The sequence below is a fragment of the Pollachius pollachius genome (assembly GCF_949987615.1).
Source record: "Pollachius pollachius genome assembly, chromosome: 14".
NCBI lineage: Eukaryota > Metazoa > Chordata > Actinopteri > Gadiformes > Gadidae > Pollachius > Pollachius pollachius.
The window spans coordinates 18,651,760-18,678,091 of record NC_136947.1 but is presented as its reverse complement, the minus strand read 5'-3'; the positions used below and the strand labels follow the sequence as shown (position 1 = coordinate 18,678,091).

General features: G+C 40.6%; 2 protein-coding genes across 2 annotated transcripts in view; one reads left to right on the top strand and one right to left on the bottom strand.

The window, feature by feature from the left end:
• LOC307085916 (mitochondrial import inner membrane translocase subunit TIM44-like) overlaps positions 1 to 6,145 on the bottom strand; it is a gene marked incomplete at its 5' end in the record, with an annotated part of 7,882 nt that extends 1,737 nt beyond the window's left edge. The window contains 12 exons of the mRNA XM_079750849.1: positions 447 to 557; positions 686 to 775; positions 1,164 to 1,214; positions 1,340 to 1,464; positions 2,243 to 2,335; positions 2,695 to 2,780; positions 3,537 to 3,670; positions 4,236 to 4,385; positions 4,540 to 4,620; positions 4,757 to 4,921; positions 5,625 to 5,729; positions 6,116 to 6,145. Of these exons, the coding sequence (XP_079606975.1) occupies positions 447 to 557; positions 686 to 775; positions 1,164 to 1,214; positions 1,340 to 1,464; positions 2,243 to 2,335; positions 2,695 to 2,780; positions 3,537 to 3,670; positions 4,236 to 4,385; positions 4,540 to 4,620; positions 4,757 to 4,921; positions 5,625 to 5,729; positions 6,116 to 6,145 (1,221 nt within the window). The remainder of the gene's footprint in view (positions 1 to 446; positions 558 to 685; positions 776 to 1,163; positions 1,215 to 1,339; positions 1,465 to 2,242; positions 2,336 to 2,694; positions 2,781 to 3,536; positions 3,671 to 4,235; positions 4,386 to 4,539; positions 4,621 to 4,756; positions 4,922 to 5,624; positions 5,730 to 6,115) is intronic.
• A 5,611-nt stretch (positions 6,146 to 11,756) lies between these two features.
• LOC307086075 (aerolysin-like protein) overlaps positions 11,757 to 26,332 on the top strand; it is a 33,572-nt gene continuing 18,996 nt past the window's right edge. Inside the window, exon 1 of the mRNA XM_079751117.1 lies at positions 11,757 to 12,355. The gene's annotated coding sequence lies outside the window, so the exon portion shown is untranslated. The remainder of the gene's footprint in view (positions 12,356 to 26,332) is intronic.

The window sequence follows — 26,332 nt, the reverse complement described above, 5'->3', positions numbered from 1 at the left end:
AAGCCCCCAGTTTAAGAGCAGTCATAAACCTGCAGAAGACACACCGCAGGTACAGGTGTCCTGAGTTGAGCTCATTTCATTCATTTATTGAGTCTCTTGCTGTTTAAATTTCACATCGCCAGACTTTAGTTGAGCAGATGAAAGCCTGAGTCTTATGAATGTGTGGCACTGCGTCTACGAGCCTCTTGAACTGGACCAGAGCAGCGTTGCGGTATTAGTTATAACCCCTGAGGGGAAGGTTACACCGAGGCCGGCACTCCTCATGGCCCCAGGATAAGGACACACAATCAAATCAAAACTGGGAAACAGGATAACGGATAAAAAACAAAACAAAACAAATGTTCTTCAGCGTTGTCGCCCATGACAGGAATGTTTACTTCCTGGTATTTTGCGGCTCAGAATGTAATCACTTCCCCATGCTGGGGTAATAATCAGGTTGTACTGACCGGATCCCCCTCCACGAGATCTCCTTTGGGGCCTCGGATCACCATGACAACCTGGGCCTGGAAGGTGATAATCAGCACGGGCCCCTGGTCCATGATCTTCCCCATGGCAAGCTAAACGCCAACAAACAAACACATATTGAGTGAAACAGCCCACGTACATTGATTCATGTTGGCTGCAATAAGGTGAAAACCATGTTGTGTTCAAAGCTTAAGTGTGTGTTGTGTATTACTGGGCTTACATCTATGTTGTCGATATCAAGGATCTTGGACTGGAACATCAGGCCCAGAGCTCTGGCCTGCTGGATGGGGTGAGCCAGCTGACTGTAAGTCTGGGGAAAACAGAGAGAAAAAATGAATTCAGCCTATTTAATAGCATTTTAGTACTCAATTTCAAAAAAAATTATGACAATTGAATGATATTTTTTATTTATATATTTGTTTTATCTACAAGGTTGATTTTAATTAATATATGTTGCATTTCAAACTATTCTACACATTTTGATATTTTACACAACTCTTCATGGAGCGAGAAAAACAATGTACACATGACGGTCGAGGAAGTTTGAGAAAGCTATTTGACGTTCCACTCAGATCTTTTAACAGAAAGGATATACTGTAGAGAAACAGGTTTGACAGCACCACGAGCAAACAAAGATAAGCAAATGTTGCTGTAGTGCGAGACCTGTACAGAGCACACACACACACACTCACACTTACCGCTTCATAGCACCAGTCTTTCAGCACATCCAACTCGCCACGGACAAGAGCCTATCAATGGAGAGAGAAACACACACACCCAGGAGATTGATGGGCGATTAGTCCTGGCGCCCCGGTTATTAGAGCTGTGTGCGTGAGTGTGTGTAGGATAATGAAAGGCCGAGGGGCGGTCGAACCTCCAGGATGTTGGGGATGATGTCCTTCTCACACTGCCGGAGGAAGGCGTCCTTGTCAAAGCTGGGGTCGGCTTTCAGGATCTCCGTCAACACCGCGGACATCTCCGTCTTAGAGAAAAGGCCACCTGTGGGAATTTTCCTGTATATTTATGAATGTCTGTTTTTGATCACATTTCAACCTGGATCTACAAAGTTCATTTTAACAATGGGATATGGAAATACAGTTCAGAAAAAACAAACAGAGGCGATGCATATTCACATTTCACTGCACAGGAACTAATTATGATGACTAATTATTCAAGCTCAGAGCAGAAAATGTGACGATACTTAAATTCCTCTATTCCATATGATTGTATATTTGTACAATACTTATACTATACTTAAACCAGTTCTGTTAGCCTGGAGACCACCCTGATCACGTGACCTCACGTTCTGTTTCACTACATAGATCACTCTGGACCACATCGATTACAGTGGGCGGGAGTACTTGCCTTGACTGACGGACTCGTTCAGCCAATCATGTTTTGTTTATGTTACTATGTTCAGTTACTTTATGGTTGACTTCTATTTCATACATTCCTGTACATCTAGGTGTGGCCATCCGCCTAATTTCAACCATGGAAATCCCCAGTAACTAGACATGGACGTGAATAAGAAGATATTACAATCCATAACAAAAGGTGAAATTGAATCGAATATAGGAATTGTAACTATAGCTCAAGGTATTCAGAGAGCCCATCAGGGTCTGTATGGGGGACCAAGAAGGGGAGGCCTCAGAGGGGGAGGCCCCAGAGGGGGAGGCCTCAGAGGGGGAGGCCTCAGGGGGGGAGGCCCCAGAGGGGGAGGCCTCAGAGGGGGAGGCCCCAGAGGGGGAGGCCCCAGGTATTAAGGAGCAGGCCTCACCCATGAGGTCCGTGACCCGGTCCGTCACAGCCCTGCTCGCTCGTATCAGCGCGTTGTCACTCTCATCGTACTTCATCTTCATCTCGAAGAACCCTGGAAACAGAAACATACACAATCCCTTAAGCTACTGGCCGACTTATTTAATGAGGACAGATTCGATTCAGAATTGGGAAAATTATTGGACAAAAGGACTTCATGGGTTCATGTGGAGTTCACATCAAGCTCATTGAAACTTAGGTTGCATCAGTTGTGCGTGGTTTCAGCTCTATTGTAAGGAGTCCAGCACCCCCTGCTGTCCCTAAATAGACTTACACCTCGCTCTTTGGCCATGTTTACACAAGTTTTTAAATCACTCTTCAAAACGTTCAATCTCTCTTGTAAACGGGTCCTTTGCAGCAGATGACATCACACGATAATAGCTTGACATGGCAGTGGAATAAGGAGTTCCTTACGGTTGACGACCACGTTGTTGTCCTTGAAGTCCTTCCACTGCTGGAACCACTTTGAGTCCTTGTGGAGCACCACGCCCAGGGCCTCCCTGACACACATGGAGAGCAGCTTCATCAGCCCGCGGACCACACAGGCAGCACCAGTCCATTTAATCCACCACAACCCTTCATTGACCCCCATGTGGGGACATTGGGGTATTGGATTAATAATAAAGTTGATTAATAATAAACCAAATAACAAACAAATGTAGATAAAGTGCAAAGTTATTGTAAGTTCTGGGTTTAGGTATTTAAAGTGTACAAGTTAGGCAAATGATTAAGATCTAACAAATATCCAACACGATATTATACTCTTTGAATCCTTTTATGCATTATAAGAAAGATGAGGGGTTCTCTAACAACAATGTGCACATTGATCAAACTCTGAAAGCAGCAGAATTGATTTTCTATAACAATCATAAAGCATTTTAAGTGGCCTCCATTGTCTCCAATATATTACTGCAGCACTGGTGGTACCTTCTGCTAGCTTGTTTCCTACTGTCCTTTAATATTGTACCCATTGTTTACTTTTTTAATTGACCACATTTATTAGTAATTTCTGACGTCTGCATGACTGCACAGTCATGCAGACGTGTTCTGTTTAGCAAATCCTGACCCACCGAACACGTGTACAACCAGCGTTAACTGGGGCGGATGTAAGTTGGTTAACTTGGCCATTACAAAATCCCTACTAGCAGAAATGCATTGACGTGAATGCATACACCAAATAATCGTGAATTGAAGACTCTCCAGGTGAGGTCAAGAGGCTAGGGTCACATGGTGTGGTGATCATAACAACTACTCACTCGTTGGCCTCAAACACCCTGGTATCATTGTCCCCCGGCTTGGAGGAGAACTCGCTCCTCTTCCTCAGCTGAGGTGGAGCTCTGTAGGTGCCATCATCCACTATGTCCATCTCCTTCTTCATGCTCTCCATGCCCTGCACAAAACAGACACCACAACCCGCCGCTTAGGACCGGCTCCCGGACCCACAGCTTGAACAAGGACCAAAACCCACAGGAAGTGTGCGTCTCTGCACTAATATGGGCATATATGTACATTTACATTCAGGGCATTTAGCAGACGCTTTTATCCAAAGCGACTTACAATTAGTACATTTGTCAGAAGGAAGAGAAACAACAATGTATGGCTGTCGGTAAGCTAAAGATATTCAAGTGCTAAGCACTAACAATTGCTAGGTTAACCCATTCCCCGTATACAACAAGATGGCTAAGATAAGACGCTACACATTACTAAGTACTATTTTTAAGTGCCAGGACGTATTAATACATGTACCCAGAAAAGTGGAATTCCATCAGAAACGCATAGGAGCTAAAGTGACATGCTGATGTAATACTGTTATGGCCACAACAAAACATCTTCCAAAAGGTACTTATTCAAACCCTCGTAAACAAACTGTGTTTGCTTGAAATAAACAGGTATTGAGGAGCTGCCCCTAGGGAAACAGTAGGCAGAGTAATTTCATAAGGTGAGTGAGCTCTGACCTGGGAGATGGCCCTGAAGGCCCCCGTGGAACCCAGCTTCTCCCCTCCCTTGGAGACGGACTCGGCTGAATGTTTGGCTGTCCTGGCCGCCTCCTCCACCCCCTCCTTGATCTTCTTACCCAGGTCTGTTCGACTGACCTCCTCCAGACCCTACACAGACACAGACACACACAAAGCAACACACACACACTTTGATTAATAAGGTAGTCAAAAGCCTGCCATGGCCTGTTAATAGGTAATCACTTGGCTATTGAACAGTGATACTGAGCAAATGGACTCAAGATGTAGCAGATAGCAAGCTTACCTCTTTCACCGTTTCACTAAAAGAACCAAAAGTCTTCTTGAACACCTCCGATGTCTTCACAGTCTCAGATTCTATTGTTTTCTAAAAAGGTAAAATAAACACAAATAGATTGAATTGAACATAATTTATTTTACCATTGATTCAAGTTAAATTAGCTACTGTTTGACTATGTTCCTATTATGAATCCATACTGCAAAAATCAGAATGCCATGCGTACATATTTCCTCCGGGCCTGCTGGAGAGCGTCAGACTCCTCTAGTCTCTTGGCCTCGTCTCTGAACTTCTTGATGTTGTCCTTCATCTCCTGGTTCTTACCGAACTCCTGCCGTAAGTTCTCCACAAACTCCCCGAAGAACCCCTTCCGACCTGAGGCATGGCGCACCTTCACAGGGAATACAATGGATCGATCGGGTGATGGGGTTCTAGATATACAATAACGAATCTTTACTAAAATCAGAGGTTTCCAACCATTTTTGTTCAAGGACCGGCATATTAATAAAAACATTTGCAGACTGGCAGTCAACTTTAATGACTTAATTTTAAGATGCATCATTTTTAAACAAAGGATGTGGCTGTTTTTCAAGGTATTTGTCGTATTCACAACAATTAAAGCAACTGCAATGAAATGCTGTTGTCTCAGGATCCCTTCAACAATACAATTCTACAATTTAGAAGAGAAACACAAGAAAAGTCACAGACCTCAATAAACACTGTAGTGCAAAGACACAGTGCATTTACAGTGCTTAATTAACATTGGTTTAGTTGCATATTGATCTATTTTATGTCTATGTGATGGAGGAAATAACATGACACGTATACCTTAAGTTATAAAATATGACATGTATTATTTATTTTCGTCTGGAAATAGGACACTGTAGTGTTCGACTCCCAACGCAAAATGAACTGGGTTGAATCACCAATGTCTGCCGCCAACTAGTAGGAATCCCTCAGCACTGTTCCGACTCCTTATGAAACTCGCCTGGATATGTAAGCAGCATCAGCTATTCTAGTATTTTCACAGCTCATCATTCCTGGTTCGTAGGAAACAGTTGAACTATCACATAACCAGGGCATTTGACAAATACCTGGACATCTTGTCTCGGAGCTGTGCGGGGACTGTAGGCATCGATCCTTCTGAGCGAGGAGCCAAGAGAACGTGAGGACAAGGTCAGTACACGTCTGCCGACGAGCTGCAAAGAAACGCATAAGCAAGTCATGTCACTGTTGCTGTCATGTTACAGCATGTCGAAGCCACACGCAATCACATCACTGTAGTTTGGGACACAATGTCGAAAAGGTACACGGGATGCAAACCTACCATGAAATCTATATTTGCATACAATCAGAGCACCAAGAACATGAACACTACATGACTACATTTAAAACCGGAATTAAAATGTAATCTGGCCTCCTGTGATCTGATCAATAGGTCTCAAATGAGCTATTAATAAACACATAGTGTCCATCAAAACATATATGCCTTCACTAAACAAGTAGGACTAATAGGCTTGTCAAAGTGAAGCACATACGTGTTAAATTAACTAAAACGGCAATGAATGACATGTTGTCGTCTAACCTCGTAACACCGACACACGGAGGCTGCCATCTTGATCTTGAATGCGCGTCACCAGCAGGAGCAGCACGTGGGATTCTGCTGAGGCACGTGACCTCCGCAGCAGCCAATAGCTGTAGACATGGTGGGCGTGGCGCAGGATCACTTCGGGCTCTGCTGGCTGCTGGTACTGGAATTTCGGCTCTTTTTAGCGAGCCGGATCATTTGGGTCAGCTCACCAACAAGAGCAGGTTCGTTCGGCTCCCAAATGGCCCTTCATATTACCACTTATACCTTTTATAATTCAGCCAAATATAGCCCGTTTTGACTTATGACTTGTATGTGTAGACCTATATATCACTTAAATTATTCAATACATCCTATTATTATTCAAAAGTAAAAATTATATTTTCTAATATCAATAAATTGCTGTAGCTGATTGTTTTCATTGCATATAAGTGCAACAAGCATTCCCGCCCCTCGGTGCCTGTTTAAAGATTAACTGAACTGAAATTTGAAGTTTAGTTGATACAACAGATGTATTGTCTCCCTTCTCATTGGTACAATAACTAAAAATGGCTGAACTTGCTAAAAGGGATTAAATTGTACGATGAAAGTGTTACAGGGCGCCGCCATGTTGGATTTCAACAATCAGCTACGTCACTGGCATGGTAACCTACTCCTACTCTGGCTCTAGCAGCCATAGCAGGTAATGAGTCAGGCTCTGAGGCTCACTGAAATGGCTACGGAAAAGCAAACAACCAGGTCTACAAGACGAAAGCTTATTGCATTGCCCCTGGCTGCAGTAATGAATTATATAGGGCCAAGGCAGCTGGGGTAATCATACATTTTCACTGGCTACCTTTGAATAGGAAACCAGCCCTTAATACATACTGCGGTCAAGTGAGCCGTCATTCGTTCATCCGCGGTTAAACCAGCCGTCACACAAAATCTTCGTGCGCATCTACTCTAAACAGCCTTTGTTTGGTATCGCGCAACGTTTTCCAAATAAAAGCCTTCTCCTACCGTTGGGTGTTAGTGTGGATCGCTGCAAACGCTACCACGAAGCTCGCTGAACATACCCAGGCTTTCTTGGGAAAACCTGACTCGACAGAGACGCAACTCGCAATCAGAGTTTAATGGTACTGTCACACCAAATTTGTACCGGGTGCCAAATTTGTACCGGGTACGTAATCCATACGTAATCCATTCCAAACCTGCCTGGCAACAGATGATCGCGGACGATCGCGTCGATTGACGTAGGAAGGTTCAAGAACATTCGCGAAGTCGTTCATTGAGTTCAAGAACATTCGCGAAGTCGTTCATTGAGCGCGACAAGACAGATAGCCCTAACTTTACAAATTACATTTATTAGCGTTCCTAACTTTATATTTGTATTGCATTTAATTGTTTAATCGAATATAGCTAGTAACCTCTGTGTTTTATGTGTAGTAAACCTAGTGTTTAACGTTCTCATAGTCTAGCTAGCTAGCTTGTGTTCATTTAATATATATAGATAGATAGATTTTAGGTGTATAGGTTTTGTTGTTGTTGATTGAAAATGGTGTCATTTAATTCTATTTTGTTGTATCTGTCGTCTCAGATGTATGAAGCAGGTTGCTCTCTCACGGAGAAACGGCAGATCCGGAGGGATGCAAAGAAATTCACTCTTAAGGTATTCTGTAATTAAATAAATAATATTTTATGCAGTCCATCTTCATTCATCTTCCATTTTTACAAATTAGTAGGCCCTGCAAAGGAAACTGAATTGAGTTATAAGCAATCTCTTTAGGGAATTGCATGTACTACCTTGGAGAATGGCGATTCAATGAGGAGGGTGATCCTCACTAAGAAAGAGAAGGTTGAGGTGCTGACAGAAGTCCATGCTGGCCACTTTGGAATCAAGAGGATGCTGGACAAGATCAACCAACGCTTCTACTGGAAGGCAATTACCAAAGATATTCATGAATGGGCAAGTCACCAATTTGTTGAAGTTGTGTTTGATCCAGATGAGCTCTAATATTTCCTGTGATACGCTGAGGCACATGAGATTTAAAGAATAATTTATAGTGATTGCCTTATATAAGTAATTGTTCATTCAAACTACTGTGACACACAAAGAAAGACCTTGTGCAGCTGGAGACCTTGGATGGAAAACCATTGAAGACCAGGACACCTATGCTTCAGTGAAGCCCATGCGGAGAAGTATGTTAATTGAATGATTCAAATCTAGACCACAGACTATACTAATAGACTATACTGAGAAGTGACTATGAAGCTTTTTGATAAGGTGCTTCTTTCCCCTTTAGGATCCCAGGCTGCCTGGCCCACCAAGGAGACTGTGTCCAATCTATCTGAGTCAGCAGATTCAGAGTTGGAGGAGGACCCACTAGAGGTAAATATTTCAGTCAGTCTTAATTTAACTTAATAAATACTTTGGTTGCTCTATTACATGCTCACATTGTTGCTAAATAAGTGAGATGTTTGTTTTTTTGGTTTTAGGACTGTGATGTTGTCATCACTAGTGTCCCCCCAGGCCAGGCTTATCCAGCTTCACTGAGCAAAAGGATGGAGGACTTCAGGGCCATGCTCAGCAACCCAAGAACTTGGTTGGATGACCATGCTCAGGCCCTGCTTAAGGCTAAGTACCCCAACGTCAACGGGCTCTACGCCACCACCTCCCTAGCCTTGCTGTCCACTTTGACCGAGCCAGCACAAGGGTTTGTACAGATACTCAATGTTGCTGCAAGTCACTGGGTTACGGTAAGTGACATTGGCTGCCAGGGAGGTTCAGTAAACATTTTTGACTCCCTAGGACACACCAGGACAGAGGTCTTCATTGAACAGATCACAGGTCTGTTTGCTTTTTCAGGGAAGAGTGTCCGACTGCAGTGGCCTGACATACAGCAGCAGGCAGGTGGATCAGATTGTGGACTGTTTGCTACTGCCAACAGTTTTGCTCTCTGCAGCGGTGAGGGTCCCACCACAGTCCAATACTTTCAAGGACAAATGCGCAGTCACCTCTTTTCCTGTTTTCAGGCTGGAGAAGTGCAACTCTTCCCTAGAGCCATGAGGTCCCCCACTGCCGAGCCATTCGCCATTGATGTGGATGTGCACTGCTTCTGCAGACGGACCATCAGGCAAGGAAAAGCACCTCTGGTCCCATGCAGGAGGTGTGGTAGGCCTGTCCTGTCCTGTCTTTCCCATGTACAGAATATTTATGAATACATTTGTCCAAATTGTCAAATAATTTTCTAACTATTCTGCACAGTCTTCTTCCTTTGTAGGACTGGTAGGTATGAGTCCCTTTGCTGGAGGGATTTATTTGATTCTTGTTAATATTCAGATTTAACCTTAATAGTTCTACTGTCAATATTGCTGTTCGTATGTTATGGATATTGTATATATTTAATGCATCTTCTAAACAATATAATATAGCCTGATAAATTATTAATTTCTGGAATAAATAATATATGTTTAACGCTTTTGCTATTTTTCATTGTACAGCACTTTGGTAAACAGTTGTTGTTTTTAAATGTGTTCTATAAATACATTTGAGTTGAGTTGCGTCAGCCTTAAAAAAAAAAAAAAAAACCCTCTCTAAAGGTCTGTACCTTGACGTCGGTGAGAGGGCTTACTACTAAAACGGACCATTTTTCCATTCCATTTCTGTTTTTCATTGTGGATTTGTTTCCTTCTTTGTCTATCTTTATCTCAAAGACATTGTGACAGGAAGAGTTTACCATGCAGAGGCCAAAGAACACCAGGGACATCAAGAATGAGCATCTTCTGGAAGTGTGGTGCATCAAACCTGAACCTGGAACAAGCTAGACTCAGCGCTTATAAATGACATGCATCAAGAAACTGCATTATCACCTTTTTCATTTTATATTGAAGCATGATCATTACATATAAGATTGTTGTCAATGTTAGTTGTATATCTGAGGCAAATAATTAAATGTTATTCAAATGTGGCCTGGTGTTAGATTAATTGAAATGAGACTGAGATTGAATGGGTTAAGTGATGCTATGTGTAAGGTAGTGTCAGTGTTGTGTTAGTGCATTGGACAATAGTGCAAACAGTGTTAATATATTCTACATAGAGAAGACATGATTTATGCGCTAGCGTTCAGATTGATTTAACTCCTCCTGAGATAACAACTAGCCTCATTACGTCCTATTCTTAAATCACAAAATATCTGCCACTTTGTTAAATAGATGTATTTCCCTACTGTGCTTGTCTTGTTTTCATTTTCAACTTTACCTTAAGGTTTAGTCCAAAAAAACACTATATCAAGGATATTATTTTAAGTTATCTACTATATTTTAAACTTATTTATTCATATTATCAATGTATTTATCTATTTCCTTAAACAGTAATAGCTTAATGCTATGGGGATAACGTGAATAATAATAAAAAACATTTACCACTTAGTAAATGCCTGCTTATCTATTACCTATAATCTATCTACTATCACAATTAAATTAACACAAGCTAGCTAGACTATGATACACATTAAACACTCAGTTTACTAGCTAGATTAAATTAAACAATTAAATGCAATACAATAATAAAGTTAGGAACGCTAATAAATGTCATTTGTAAAGTTAGTGCTATCTGTCTTGTCGCGCTCAATGAACGACTTCGCGAATGTTCTTGAACTCAATGAACGACTTCGCGAATGTTCTTGAACCTTCCTACGTCAATCGACGCGATCGTCCGCGATCATCTGTTGCCAGGCAGGTTTGGAATGGATTACGTATGGATTACGTACCCGGTACATATTTGGCACCCGGTACAAATTTGGTGTGACAGAGGCTTGGAAGCCATGATGACAGAGGGGCTGTTGATCCTGAGCTGCTACAGAGGGTGAATGTGGAGTTGCCTAAAGACAGGTCTCTGCTGCTACAGAGGGTGAATGTGGAGTTGCCTAAAGACAGGTCTCTGCTGCACACACACAGACACTGAAGACAACTCCCCAAAACACTGAAGCGCTTTAGAAATGCTATACTTTTTGAGCAGTTGAATGTATTTTTTTTTTTACAATCTCTTCTTGTTTACATAAAAGGTTATTTTATTATGTATGTTACCTGTTAATTGTTTTTTACATTTAAGTCCACAGATGTTATGCTTTGTGGCACTCTGCGCTTTAAGATTAATCTCAGTGGTCACTTTTTGAACACCACAATGTATTGAATAAATACAAATACTGTAAACAAACACTTTTTAACTTTTCGTTAATATTTTTTCCTATTCAGCTACACAAACATCATCTTTAAACCACTCAAAATTGTGCTATAAATGAGAGTATACCAGAGTCCTATGTACATCGTAGTAATCTATCGATATGCCGCATAATGTCCTCCTTTTTGGTGCTATGGAAATGGTCACCCTAAGTGTGAGTCAAACTGTAACACAGCGATTTATTATTTTATTTAGACAAAGAAAATATTACATTCTCCCGCCCTGACTGTACGTCAGGGGGCGGGATCAGTCGGCGGCGGCTTGCTGGCCGGGAGGCGGATTCATTAGCAGCCCGGACGCCGAGGCGTGAACGTCTCCTGTTAGCTCCTGCTAACAGAGCAGCTGGGAGGGACTGCTGCGGGAGGACTGGGCTGCCTGTTAGTGCTTTGAGACGGGGGAGGGGCCGCGCTGGCACCCGCTGCTCGTTGTGAAGAGGTAATAGCGATACGTGCTTTCTCCTCAAAAAGTCGCCAAAAGTCACCAATAACAGCAGAAAAAGGAGCTAGATCTGTCGCTTGTCGCTGTTTTGAAAAAAGGTCGCCAAAGCGGTCTGAAAAGTCGCTAAATACAGCGACAAAATCGCTGAGTTGGCAACACTGAGCGTAGCCTGTGCGAGCCAGCCGTATTCACGCGAGATCACGAGATCACGCGATAATCCTGAACGTACGCGAGACCGCGAGATAAACTGCGTATAAATGAAACGACAACAACAAACGGCTTACTTTACTTCTTCGGCGTTGAAGAACTTTTGATCTGACCATCTAGCCTCAATTTGCTATATTAATAAATAATCAAATATTTTACAGATACTCAAAGGTAGATTCTGTACAGTTCATTTAAAATCACATTTTTATAATTTTAAGTAGTAGGGGATAGTGGGGTCATTTGTGCCAAGGGGCTAGTAGTGCCACCCCTGTTTTCTAGAAAACCGTAGAAGAAGTTGGTCACGTGGCCACATATTTTTGAAGGGGCATCCATTTTACTCAACCTGCAAATAAGGGAGACAAATGGCTTGAGAGGTAAGCACATTTAAGTTCAAAAAACCTTTTTTTGCCCTCAAAAGTAAAATTTCTATGATTAAGGTTTTTTGATTGCTGTGTTTGAACAATTATATACAACTTTGAAAACAGTTCACACATGTTTTAGTGCTTTAGTAAGCTACAGCATGAGTCCATACAGTTAGCATGATGCTTGCTCAAAACAGCTGGGGGATGCATTTCTTTCAAAATGGTGGGTCTGGGGTAATTTGTGCCAAAGGGCCTGGGTTAAGTTGTGCCAGTGGCACAATTTACCCCAATTTATGATTTTTCTACTATATATTACTTTATTGTATTTTATTGTTATTGTATTCTTACATTTGATCACTAAACTATGTGATATTCTTAGACCATCATGCCACGCAAATACAAATGGAAGACAGACAGGGTTTCAACTCCTCTTGAGTAGTTGGAAAGAGCAGTGAAAGAGGTGCAAGAGGGGAATACCATACGTCAGGTTGGAAAGGAGATGAAGATCTGCAGGATGACCATAAAAAGATGTGTGATCAATCTGCTCACTTGGGTTATGTGCAGGGATCGACCGATTATCGGTCATTTTGACGCATATCGGCATCAGCCTTTTTTTCGTGATCCGACGGCCGATAAGATATCAACTTAAAGGGGTAGTTCGGAATTTTGGACATAGGGCCTGATTCCCAAGTGAGCCTTGGTGTTCTTTATCAGTGGAGACAGTTTTCAACACATTTCATTCAGTCCTTCTAGTTGCAGAGTTCGCTCGTGCTAGGCTAGCGCACATCAACGGGCAATGCTAGCCTGCTATTAAAAACAGTCTTACCCACTCCACAGTACACCCGAGGTAAATTAATTATAACGACAGACTATAGATTTAAATGTCTGTGTTGATAGAATAATTTCAGAAATAAAACTAACCTTGCATTGCATTTTGAGGGAATTGCTGGGTTTCAGCTTCAGTGTTATATTCCTGGTTGTAGGCTACGGCAGCGGCGGACTGATACCTAGGTAACCGGCTCTAATTTTTTTTACATGCCGCTGTCATTGCTACAGACGCAGAGTACAGTGAACGAAGGAATTCTATTATCGTATTCAATGAACAAGATATGGCTATGTTTGGAGGACTTAGCGATGCGTCTGCTTTTGAAGACGATTATGAGGAATTTGTTGTATCCCACGAACCGTACATGTACGAGCCGGAATACACGGATGAAGAACTGAGAGAGATGGACGCTCAAAGGGCAGAACGAGAAAGAGCGTCATTAGAGACGGCCCCCGCTGGAGCTGCAGTAGAGAACCGGGACAGAACAGCGGGAGGCTGGTGGTGCCAGTGCAGAAAATGTATTCCAATGCCGACAGAGGACGAATGTTTTTGCTGCAAGGAGTGGGACTTAGTCCCACAGATGCAAGAGCTGGAGCTGGACACTAGTTTTCAGGATCTCGATGTGTATGGGCATAGCGCCTCCCGAGACAGAGAAATCTGCATTACGGAGCACCAGGACTTTCCACCCCTTCTAAATCGAAGAGTGCTGGAAACATTCTTCTCCTTCGATAAAATAAATTGGAAAAGAAGACCCAGACCTGCTGGACCCAACGGCCATTTGTCAATGTTGTAAGTGTGCAATCCAAACAAAATGTAATTATGTGTTTCCATGCATGAACATACCATATATAATAATTTAATTGATTTATTAAAGTCCAATCAATCAATCAAATATTATATATGGTATGTTCATACATGGACTCCAAGTCTGCTTTATTATAGGCTAGGCCTACTCTTTACCCTTGATGTAGGCCTACTACCACAGCCTCCGTCTAAAGAGTGGCTGATGGAGAAAGCTTAGAATAACTAGCCAGCTATTTTTTATTAACTAAAACAGTTTATTAACAATAATGATTTGGTTCAAAAGGTTCCACCAGGACTAAAGGAAAAAAAATAACACACAAGCGTGACTTACTTGGACAAAACAGTTTTTACTGTATAGGCATAGGCCGTAGGCTTTTAGCCTGATCAATTCAGCAAATCAGTCTACCACCATGAACAGCAGTAGGGCCATTGTCTCAATGTGGTCTATTACCATAGTGTAGCTGTCTTTGGTAAGAGCTAACTTGTTTTCCTTCTTGTTTTAGGCAGTACCGATTGGTGGCTTACAGAATCGTTCTTGAGTGGGGGTTGAAAGAAACACAGCTGGGAAGAGGAAACCGACGTGTTCTTCCATCCTGTGTAGTGACCAGAATTCCGAAACAAATACCCTTCGGCCACTGGACAATATGTTGGCTTCAGGGAAGCACAAGATGCTCTAAGATTGTTCTGAACACAACACTACTGTAGGCTACTAGAAAACATTTGCTACTGCACCAAATCCTTTATATCAAACACAGAAAGAACACATACATTTGGTTACAGATGACACAATACGATTGTGAAGATACTTTGTATAATTTTACTTTTTTATACAAACAATTGCACCAAAGAGTAGATTTGAACAGTGTTCTAATGTTTACAGAAAAAAATAATAACAATGTATGTAAATGGTTCAATAAAAATAAGTTTGCTGTTGACCTTTTGTCTTTTTACGATTTTACTAATATCTCTAATATTTGTCTGTTTACAGACAGTATTTAGCACCACACTAAACTACAGTTAGACTTTCATTTTCCCCTTTTAATCAGGTTTTAAAACGGGAGACGTGCTCTGCAATACTCTGATCTTTGTCCGGTCTTGGAGTGGTGGCTATGTTGTCGGATATAGTAGCTGGTTGCTGGATATAAAAATGTGGATCTGCAAACTTCACAGTAGGATCTTTGCGCCTTTCCAGGACCCGCTCCACCAAATCCTTCCTGAATGTCTGCGTGGTTGGCTCGTACCTCTTCCTGGCAACCCATCTTTTAGGTTGTTTGGGAAAAACCAAATTGTATCTCGGAGTCCCTGAGGGAGACAAAATGCACGACAAACACACAGTAAATTTACAGTGTACTTGTTAAAGAAGGCTTACAATTTTTGCTGTTCAATCAATTATGTGCAGGCGTGGGCGTGGCGAAGCCTGTTCTGGAGTGGAGATGAACATCTTCAGTGCACCAGAAAACTCAGTTGAGTCCTTGGATGATACTGGTCCGGAGGAGTCCTTTTTAGGGGTGGACTGTGGTACAGTGCACATCTCATGTGTTTCCTTTTCAGATAACAATAAGATATAAAAATTAAATGTATTACAACACACAACATAAAGACAAATAAACAACTTTCATGGATTTTAAAGTCGATCAAATTCAAGTACAGCTGTACAGTAGGCCTACGAGGTTTGAGAGACTGTTGGACCAATTCATAAACCACTACACTTCAAGGTTGCTAATCGATGGCTGCATCCATGATTGTTGCCTGTAGGCCATGCACAAAAGCCTCTTCTGTTGCCAATGCCATACGTTTTGCCCCAAAATTACAGTACAAAACGTTAGCATAAACTCATGCTCTTGTTATGCAATATATCCTATATGTTTGATTCTCAAGATTCTCTCTCTCCCCCTCTCCCTCTGACACTCACACAGGCCCTGGCCCTGACACACACACACACACAATCGCTTTTGTCCTGATGTGAACTCTCTGCCAGGGAAGTTTGCATGTACACTTTACGAGCTTACATTACTTTTCTATCAGCAATTACCTTAAGTTAGCAATTAGCCATTCAGGTACCAAGTGTGTAGCTACACCATTAACGTTGTCACTCTCCAAAATGCATTGAACTGTAACTATACCGCTATGTCCACTAACGTTATCATGAATCTATCAGTAGGCTAACATTATGAAAGGGGCAACTTTTATACCGCGGTGAATTTAGTTTTAGGTTGGATATTCGACAGATATTCAGTCCAGTTCCAGCCGCGACTTCACGGAGATTTGCCCGGCAATAGCAGCAGGAGAACGGTTAGCACACCTCGCAGAGCCTCGCGGTGAATCGCTAGAAACTGATTTAGGGACCGTCAATAAATTACTTCACGTAAATATATCAATACAAAATACTTGCAGTTTTTTCAATAGCTTCCATGCCATGTGACCCAGTGACTCCAAACCAGTATCTAATTGTATTATTAAACCCTGAGAATAAGACACACCACTTGTTATGGTATTTTAGTGCTTCCTCTATTTTATATGAATATTAATAAGCAGGAATGATCATATTTCATTCAATAGCTTCCATGCCACGTGACCCAGTGACTCCAAACCAGTATCCAATTGTAGAACTAAACCCTGAGAATAGGACACACCACTTTTTATGGTATTTTAGTGCTTCCTCTATTTTATATGAATATTAATAAGCAGGAATGATCATGTTTCTTTCAATAGCTTCCATGCCACGTGACCCAGTGACTCCAAACCCGTATCCAATTGTAGAACTAAAGCCTAAGATTAGGACACACCACTTTTTATGGTATTTTAGTGCTTCCTCTATTTTATATGAATATTAATATGCAGGAATGATCATGTTTCATTCAATAGCTTCCATGCCACGTGACCCAGTGACTCCAAACCCGTATCCAATTGTAGAACTAAAGCCTAAGATTAGGACACACCACTTTTTATGGTATTTTAGTGCTTCCTCTATTTTATATGAATATTAATATGCAGGAATGATCATATTTCATTCAATAGCTTCCATGCCACGTGACCCAGTGACTCCAAACCAGTATCCAATTGTAGAACTAAAGCCTAAGATTAGGACACACCACTTTGTATTGTATTTTAGTGATTTCTCTATTTTATATGAATATTAATAAGCAGGAATGATCATATTTCATTCAATAGCTTCCATGCCACGTGACCCAGTGACTCCAAAGCAGTATCCAATTGTAGAACTAAAGCCTAAGATTAGGACACACCACTTTTTATGGTATTTTATTGCTTTCTCTATTTTATATGAATATTAATAAGCAGGAATGATCATATTTCATTCAATAGCTTCCATGCCACGTGACCCAGTGACTCCAAACCAGTATCCAATTGTAGAACTAAAGCCTAAGATTAGGACACACCACTTTTTATGGTATTTTATTGCTTTCTCTATTTTATATGAATATTAATAAGCAGGAATGATCATATTTCTTTCAATAGCTTCCATGCCACGTGACCCATTGACTCCAAAGCAGTATCCAATTGTAGAACTAAACCCTAAGAATAAGACACACCACTTTTTATGGTATTTTAGTGCTTTCTCTATTTTATATGAATATTAATATACAGGAATGATCATATTTCTTTCAATAGCTTCCATGCCACGTGACCCAGTGACTCCAAAGCAGTATCCAATTGTAGAACTAAACCCTAAGAATAAGACACACCACTTTTTATGGTATTTTAGTGCTTCCTCTATTTTATATGAATATTAATATGCAGGAATGATCATATTTCTTTCAATAGCTTCCATGCCACGTGACCCAGTGTCTCCAAACCAGTATCCACTTGTAGAACTAAACCCTGAGAATAGGACACACTACTTTTTATGGTATTTTAGTGCTTCCTCTATTTTATATGAATATTAATATGCAGGAATGATCATATTTCTTTCAATAGCTTCCATGCCACGTGACCCAGTGACTCCAAACCCGTATCCAATTGTAGAACTAAAGCCTAAGATTAGGACACACCACTTTTTATGGTATTTTATTGATTTCTCTATTTTATATGAATATTAATATGCAGGAATGATCATATTTCATTCAATAGCTTCCATGCCATGTGACCCAGTGACTCCAAACCAGTATCCAATTGTAGAACCAAAGCCTAAGATTAGGAAACACCACTTTTTATGGTATTTTATTGCTTTCTCTATTTTATATGAATATTAATAAGCAGGAATGATCATATTTCATTCAATAGCTTCCATGCCACGTGACCCAGTGACTCCAAACCAGTATCCAATTGTAGAACTAAAGCCTAAGATTAGGACACACCACTTTTTATGGTATTTTAGTGATTTCTCTATTTTATATGAATATTAATATGCAGGAATGATCATATTTCATTCAATAGCTTCCATGCCACGTGACCCATTGACTCCAAAGCAGTATCCAATTGTAAAACTAAACCCTGAGAATAGGACACACCACTTTTTATGGTATTTTAGTGCTTCCTCTATTTTATATGAATATTAATAAGCAGGAATGATCATATTTCTTTCAATAGCTTCCATGCCACGTGACCCAGTTACTCCAAACCAGTATCCAATTGTAGAACTAAAGCCTAAGATTAGGACTCACCACTTTTTATGGTATTTTAGTGATTTCTCTATTTTATATGAATATTAATATGCAGGAATGATCATATTTCATTCAATAGCTTCCATGCCATGTGACCCAGTGACTCCAAACCAGTATCCACTTGTAGAACTAAACCCTGAGAATAGGACACACCACTTTTTATGGTATTTTAGTGCTTTCTCTATTTTATATGAATATTAATATGCAGGAATGATCATATTTCTTTCCATAGCTTCCATGCCATGTGACCCAGTGACTCCAAACCAGTATCCAATTGTAAAAGTAAACTGATTCTGATTCAATATACAATTATCTTTTAGTGCTACCATGACAAAGTTTCCACTAGGCAATATAACATTTGAACCGGCAGCCCTTTAAGCGGATACACAACTTAGGTGGTTTCAGATGTAGTTTAAAAATCAAGCTTGTGCTGCTACAAAACAGTTTTGTCTTTTATACCCAACTTTGTAAGGTTGGAGGGAGAATTGTCTTGTTTTGTCACAGTATGTATACATACATACTACAATACACTACATGTTGTGTATTGTGCAGATTAAACAATTACTCAACTTATGTATGTGCTCTCTATTTGATGGTATTGCCATTATTTCTCTTTCCTACTTTGGGACCACAATAAGAATAAGAATGGCATTTTGTGTTTATCTTTTCAAGTTTTGCCTTTCATAGCAGAGCTGCAATGTCAAATTGTTCTGTTCAAATAAATTTAGATCAAATAAAATGTTTGCCTTTATTTGAATCTGATACTGCCACAGCAAAGAAATATATACTATATCTATGTATCTAAAGAACCATTTAAACACATATTAAGTGTTAAACAATATTTACCTGTGCATCTTTAACTTGTTGATCCTGAGCCTCTTTTCTTTTCTTCACTTCTTTGGCATGTAGGCTCCTGGGGTTTGGTAGTTTTTCTGGTGGATTGAAGTACTTGGACTTGGACTTGGACTGACCTGTAGAGCTGTCCCGCTTCTTCCACTGTTCTTCATGGTCATCATCTGGCCTGCGAGAACTTGTGACTGTTTTATCCAGAATCTGAATTGGCAGATTATGTTGCTCAACGTGCTCTACATATCTTCCCTGCATTGAGGCAAACATTTTGGATATGAACTCTGCAGGTCTCAGGTACTTTTTTTTTAACAAGATAGAGTGTTTGACCAAACCAAACCCGAGTTCAACATGGCAGTTGGTATCCCTGGTTTTTTCTCTTCCATTTGTTTCAATGGTTGTGCATTTTCCATGCCGTGACAGATCCCCAAGCAACAAACCACCCCACAATGGGAAAATTCCCATATAGTTTTTAAACAGCACATTGATGACACCAGGACAGAGGTAATGGTTGTTTATGCCAATGCCAACAGGATCTTCTGTTAGGATGTCACACTGTGCTTGGTCACGCCTGGCTTGAAAAGCATGCGTAAAAGGTGACTTTCCAACAGCACTGTTAGCAGATTTCTCAGTGTTGCTTTCCTCCTCTCCCATCACATGTCCACTTTCTTCCAGCTTTATGTCCTGGATTTTCAAAACACACTTGTCGAGGTATGTTTTGCTCTGTTTCACCAAATGAGTGTACTCCTCTGCATCAAAAAGCACACACATAAGATAAAAAACCTCATGGGCCACCTGCATACTTGTGCAGTTCAGGAGGTAAGCAAAACTGAATGTTGCATATTCTTGTATGCCTCTGTCTCCTGTTTTCCTGCCAAATGCTTGTGACACAGCCTTCATGATATGTGCAGAGCACAGATGCAGCACAGTGAACTTGGGAATCTGTTCACTTTGTCCAGAAACTATTCCAAATGCTCTGATGAGGTACATTGAAATATTCTCCTTGTTGAAGGACAGAAGCACGCTGTTAATTAGAGCCCAACTATAATCAGTCTCAACCTGTGTTATTCGTCTTTTTGTTGTATGTGACAACTTCCTCTGGAATTCCATTAGCCAATAGGAAATGGATGGAATAGAATGGCTGTTGGTTATGAGTTCTGTAACGGGCAAAGGAGGCTTATCCTTGCCCATGCCTGGCAAAACTAGAGCATAATACAGTACCCTTTTGTTTTGGTCAGGAATTTTCTGCACCACACCACCTGTAGCATCAAGGTAGAGGGCGGTTGGTGTTTGTTTTAAATGTTGAGCTAAAATATTGATTCCAGTATCAGTTTGTAAATGTACAGCAAAAGGATCAATTTGCAGGCGCTGAAGATAGCCTTTTGAGGATGCACGACTGCTGCTCTCTTTAATGACCTTTTGTGTAAGCATGAGTTCAAGCATTACATCATCATGGAGCCTTGCACTCTTTTTAACCTCAGATGAAATTGTCTTTAAGACATCCTTGGTGAGGCTTCTGGTGAAATTACCAGCCATGATCTCTTCCACAGGTGTGTTTTTTAACATGCTGTAATAATAATTGCTGACACCATTGCTTACAGCTTTAGCAATCTTTCCTCTTCGTAGGTATTTGGCTGGCCTAAATTTTCTTTGGTTGTTACGGTGTCTGACTTCACCAAAGCGAAAACTTTAAAACATATTCTTTTATCCGTTGATTTTGGGCTGCTTTTTTTTGAAAAACTGTAGACAGCCTTGCATCCTTCAAATGTACAGCGTGCTGAGGCACGGAAAAATGGGGATTTTATTTTACGGCTGTAACTTGTCTTCACATGCTGATACTTGAAAGCAAGTGTACAAGATGGATTTTCTTTTAAAAATTCATCATACAGTACATCAGTCCATGGAGGACGTAGACGTTTCTGCCCATGTTTTGGTTTTAATTTGTTCCATTGTTTTCTAGTGATTGTAATTCTGAACATTTTTGGCCCTGCTTTGAACCTTCTGTAGCCTGTTTGTTGATCTGATTTAGTGTATTTTGATTCTTTTCCTTTCCTTTTCCTTTTTTGCTTAGTCTGGTCCACAGTCTCCTGACATTCCTCTCTGCTCTCTTTTACACTGTCGCTGTCAGTCTGAATAATATATATTTCTTCATCTGCATTGTCCCTGTCTTCTTCACTTGATGGTGTCTGCTCTTCTTCACCTTTCTTGCTCAAACTTTCTCCATCCTGCTCAGTAGCCTGAAATCCTTCTCTTATTTTTTTGGGTCTGTGTATTGTTTATTTCGGGACCTTCTCTGTTCTCAACAGTCTCTAGATCAGACAATATATACATGTCTCTACCATCTGTACTGTCCCTGTCTTCTTCACTTGATGGTGTCTGCTCTTCTTCACCTTTCTTGCTCAAACTTTCTCCATCCTGCTCAGCACCCTGAAGTCCTTCTCTCTTCCTTTTCTTGGTCTGTGCATTGTTATTTTCAGGACCTTCTCTGTCCTCAACAGTCTCTAGATCAGACAATATATACATGTCTCTACCATCTGTACTGTCCCTGTCTTCTTCACTTGATGGTGTCTGCTCTTCTTCACCTTTCTTGCTCAAACTTTCTCCATCCTGCTCAGCACCCTGAAGTCCTTCTCTCTTCCTTTTCTTGGTCTGTGCATTGTTATTTTCAGGACCTTCTCTGTCCTCAACAGTCTCTGTATCAGACAGTCTACTCATGTCTCTACCATCTGTACTGTCCCTGTCTTCTTCAATTGTTGGTGTCTGCTCTTCCCCTTCATCTTTCTTATTGTCCCTTTCTCCATCCTGCTCAGTACCCTTTCGTCTTGTTCTCTGCCTTTTCTTTTCTAAAAATTAGGACATTGTTGGAGATATTATAATGGAGATATGGCTAACAAGATACTTACAACACCATTTAATTTGTAAATTGAGTCAAAGTATAAATGACAATATGACAATAGATAATAATAACAAGAATAAGAATAATTAATTGTATTTTTAGGGCGCCTTTCATGACACCAAAGGTCACCTTACAATGCATAGATAAAAACAGTAAACAGTAGCAGTAAAAAATAGGGGTGCAACAGATCACAAAACTCCCGGTTCGGATTGTGTCACGGTTTTTGAGTCACGGGTCGGATCATTTTCGGATCAACAACAACAATAAAGATAACAAGACAAATGTGACTTTAAATAAAATCTTCAAATGTGTAAAAACAAAATAAAGTGAAAAATTAGGTAATAATTCAATTCAAAAGGATAGTCAATATTTAAAAAATTGCAATCCGAGGCATTATTCCTTCTTCTTTTTAACATGGATACTAAATAATCCCTAACCATGGATTTACAATTCAGGATGTCTGCATTGCCTTGGGAGAGTGTTGACTCTAAACTCTCCCCACATCTTCTTTTTTTTCATCAAGTATGGTAGCGAAATACAGTTCCTGTCGTGTTTTACTTGGCATTTTGTAAATCCATTGATTTCGGTTGGAAGACTCATTGCTCATAGCAAAGGAAGGTTGGTTGTAGTCTTTTCGCTCGGTTCTAGCCCTACTGTTGATACGGAGAAACGAGCGAAAAAACTACAACCAAACATAAACATATCCGCTTCCGGTTCCGGTTTCCGTTTAAATGGGATTTACGGAACGCCAAATAAAACAAAACAGAAACTGTATTTCGCTACGATACTTCATGATGTTGTTAATACCGGAATTGTCCTTTAAACATGCGCTGATCATGTGAACGAACAACTGTTTTTTTTTATCAGCCGATCCGCGGATCACTTGCGTCCCGAACCTTGAGGGTTGATCACGGGAAACCCGTGAACCGTTGCACCACTAGTAAAAAAGTATCACATCAATAAAGACAGGAAAACAAGAGACATGAGAATGAAGGATAGAAGGAAAGTGCACGGAACAATGATCATGCACCCTAGAGCATGCGTCATGGCAAACACGATTCTAACCAGGCACGGCGTTATGGGTGGGCCCGACGGACCAGGGACCAACCACTGTTCAACGGGCCCACCCGAAACTTTTCTTGAAAAAATAAATAAAAATCTTCTGAAATGCTTCATTTTTTCAATGCAGCAACCTTTGTTGATATCGATGCTTGATCCGATTTGCGCAAAAGGGGAATTATCTTCGTGGATAACCGTGATTGGCGTTATTATCTCGTAGTATAGGCTACAATTGAATGCATCTTCTTTGTAGGCCTATTATAAGCCAAGCTCAGTCTGTTGCTAATGATATCGAAATATTGTTGAAAACTTAAAACAATTAAAAAGAAATCTGAAATATTCTGCCTCATGTTATACGAGCATAAACAAACTATGTGGGAAATATTCGATTCCTGACCACTTTTACAGTCTATAGGCCTTAGGTCTACAGACCTAATGGCCTAAAGCCATTACGCACAGCCAGGTGCGTAATGGAGATTCCAAAGCGCCCTTTGGTCAAAACCGATTTTTACACGGCCGGACCCTACTGGCGGTTTCTTTTTTATGTAAATGCGATAAGACGCTCCCCGGTACAAGAGGGGGTGCGGGGGGGGGGCTTGGTTTTTAATTTAAGGACCACACACAATTGGTCTGGCCCATCCACTACTCGAATCCTGGCGCCGTGCCTGATTCTAACTCCATACTCAACAAAGTAAATTAAGAACAGTAGGGTTACCTGCATGAAGCACAGCTGTGCGGACTCCTCTTCTGTCTTCATCCCAGATGACCCTTAACCACTTTAAACATTTGTGGTAATTGCCTTTTGTGGTGTTTGCCAAAGCAAGTGAAATTGAGGACCACTGCTCAGATGTAACATTTACTTTAAATCTGTGATCAATAAAGGACCTGAGAACAACATCCGTACCACCAGCTTTTTGCCAAAGGTCTGTAGCTCTTTTTCTCTGGCCTTCTTTGAAGCGCACCATTTTCAGCAAGTCTGACTGCCTGCTTCTTACGAAGTTCTCTGTGATTTTCCAAGTTCGGGTTCATTATCGCCACCTAATGATGGTAATAATTATTACATATCTTGCTTCCTCCAGCAATGGTGAAACACATATAGCCTTATACATATGCTATTATACATATATAGATATTAGTGCTGTCAGTTAAACGCGTCATTAACGGCGTTAACGCAAACCAATTTTAACGGCGTTAATTTTTTTAGAGCGTGATAAACGCCATTTATTTATTTAAAAAAAAGAAGAAAAACTAGAACTGCAAGCAGTTATGCAGGGGTCCAAGAAGTGTGCATTTCGCCGGCACAACGCGACAAGAAATGTGCATTTTGCCGGCACAACGCGAAGCAAGTATTCAAAACGCTACTGTGAACAACATGTGGATATAAAGGTTTTGACTGTGGGAGCTTCGGTGTGGGAGTTATAGCCTAAAACGCGTTTTCAGAACAGTCCATTGGCCAAATAGGAGATAGACAATGTCGTCGTTTTTTGGCGCCGCCCTGTGGCGACATTTTCCAAAGACAATTTTCCTTTGCCAAATAACTCCCGCCCACATTAATAATTCTTGGCCATATTTTCTATATAGACTCGGGTTTGCCCCTTGATGGTTCCCTTATAGTTTGAAGAACATTCCTCTGGCCAATTAGAAGATATACAATTTCCTCGTTTATTGCGCCCCTAATGGCGAAAAATTCCGGTTTTTTTATTGAACGCCATTAAGGGTAACACCGACATGTGTCTAAAATGTGGGCTTGATCCGATGTCTAATTTTGGTATTTTTTGAATTTTTGCGTTTCGGCGTAAAACGTAGCTAATAAACCAATGTTCAAAACGATACCGTTTCGTCGTCGAAGGTCGGATCAAAAAAGTAATGCAGGATTCCTTTTCGTGTGCGTCGGAAGATGCCGTGTGCAAAGTTTGGTGTTGATTGGTCAAGAAATGTGGGAGGAGTAGCGAAAATACAGTTTTGCGGTTTTCGCGATTTTGCGAAAAAAAATTATAGACGCAAATGGGCGTGGCCTATGCCAAAAGATGCAGCAGACTCCAGTGAATAAGTGGGCACAAGTTTTTGACTGTGGGAGGTTCGGTGTGGGAGTTATAGCCCCAAACGCGTATTCCTTGGTATAGCGCCACCTAGTGACCGGCGTGTCTGGATTTTGTCGTCTGCGTAGTCCGAAGAGATCTGGATCTAGTCATGTAATTGGCGTGTGTGCACCATTTACGGTTTGGGCTGTGGTACCACTTTTAGGGGGGTAAGTATAATAATAATAGGAATAATAATCCTTACAAAAACAATAGGGATCCAATCTGTTGGCTTGGACCCCTAAAAAAGAAGCAGTATCCTGACTGCTACGTTCAAGGGATTATGTTTGTATGTTCATCGTTTAATTGCACTAAAGGCTTTTTTTTGTATCGTCCTGTTTTGATCAATATATGCCAATGTTGTTATCAATAAAAAAACATTTGCAGAAGGCAAGCCGATGCACTTCTCCATGTTGATAAGAGCATTAAAATGAGAAAAATGAATGGGACAAAGAAATCAAGGGATATTTAGCATAGAAAAAAATAATCGTAAGTTAACTAGGACATTAATGTGATTAATCGCGATTCAATATTTTAATCCCTTGACAGCAATATATATATAGTATAAATAATAGACATACACAAAATAATAGATGGACACAAATTGCTGCTTGAAAATATGTGAACCTCTTGAGCGTTATTTTAATTATTATTATAATTGTATATTGAATCAGAATCAGTTTACTTTTACAATTGGATACTGGTTTGGAGTCACTGGGTCACATGGCATGGAAGCTATGGAAAGAAATATGATCATTCCTGCATATTAATATTCATATAAAATAGAGAAATCACTAAAATACAATACAAAGTGGTGTGTCTTATTCTTAGGGTTTAGTTCTACAGTTGGATACTGGT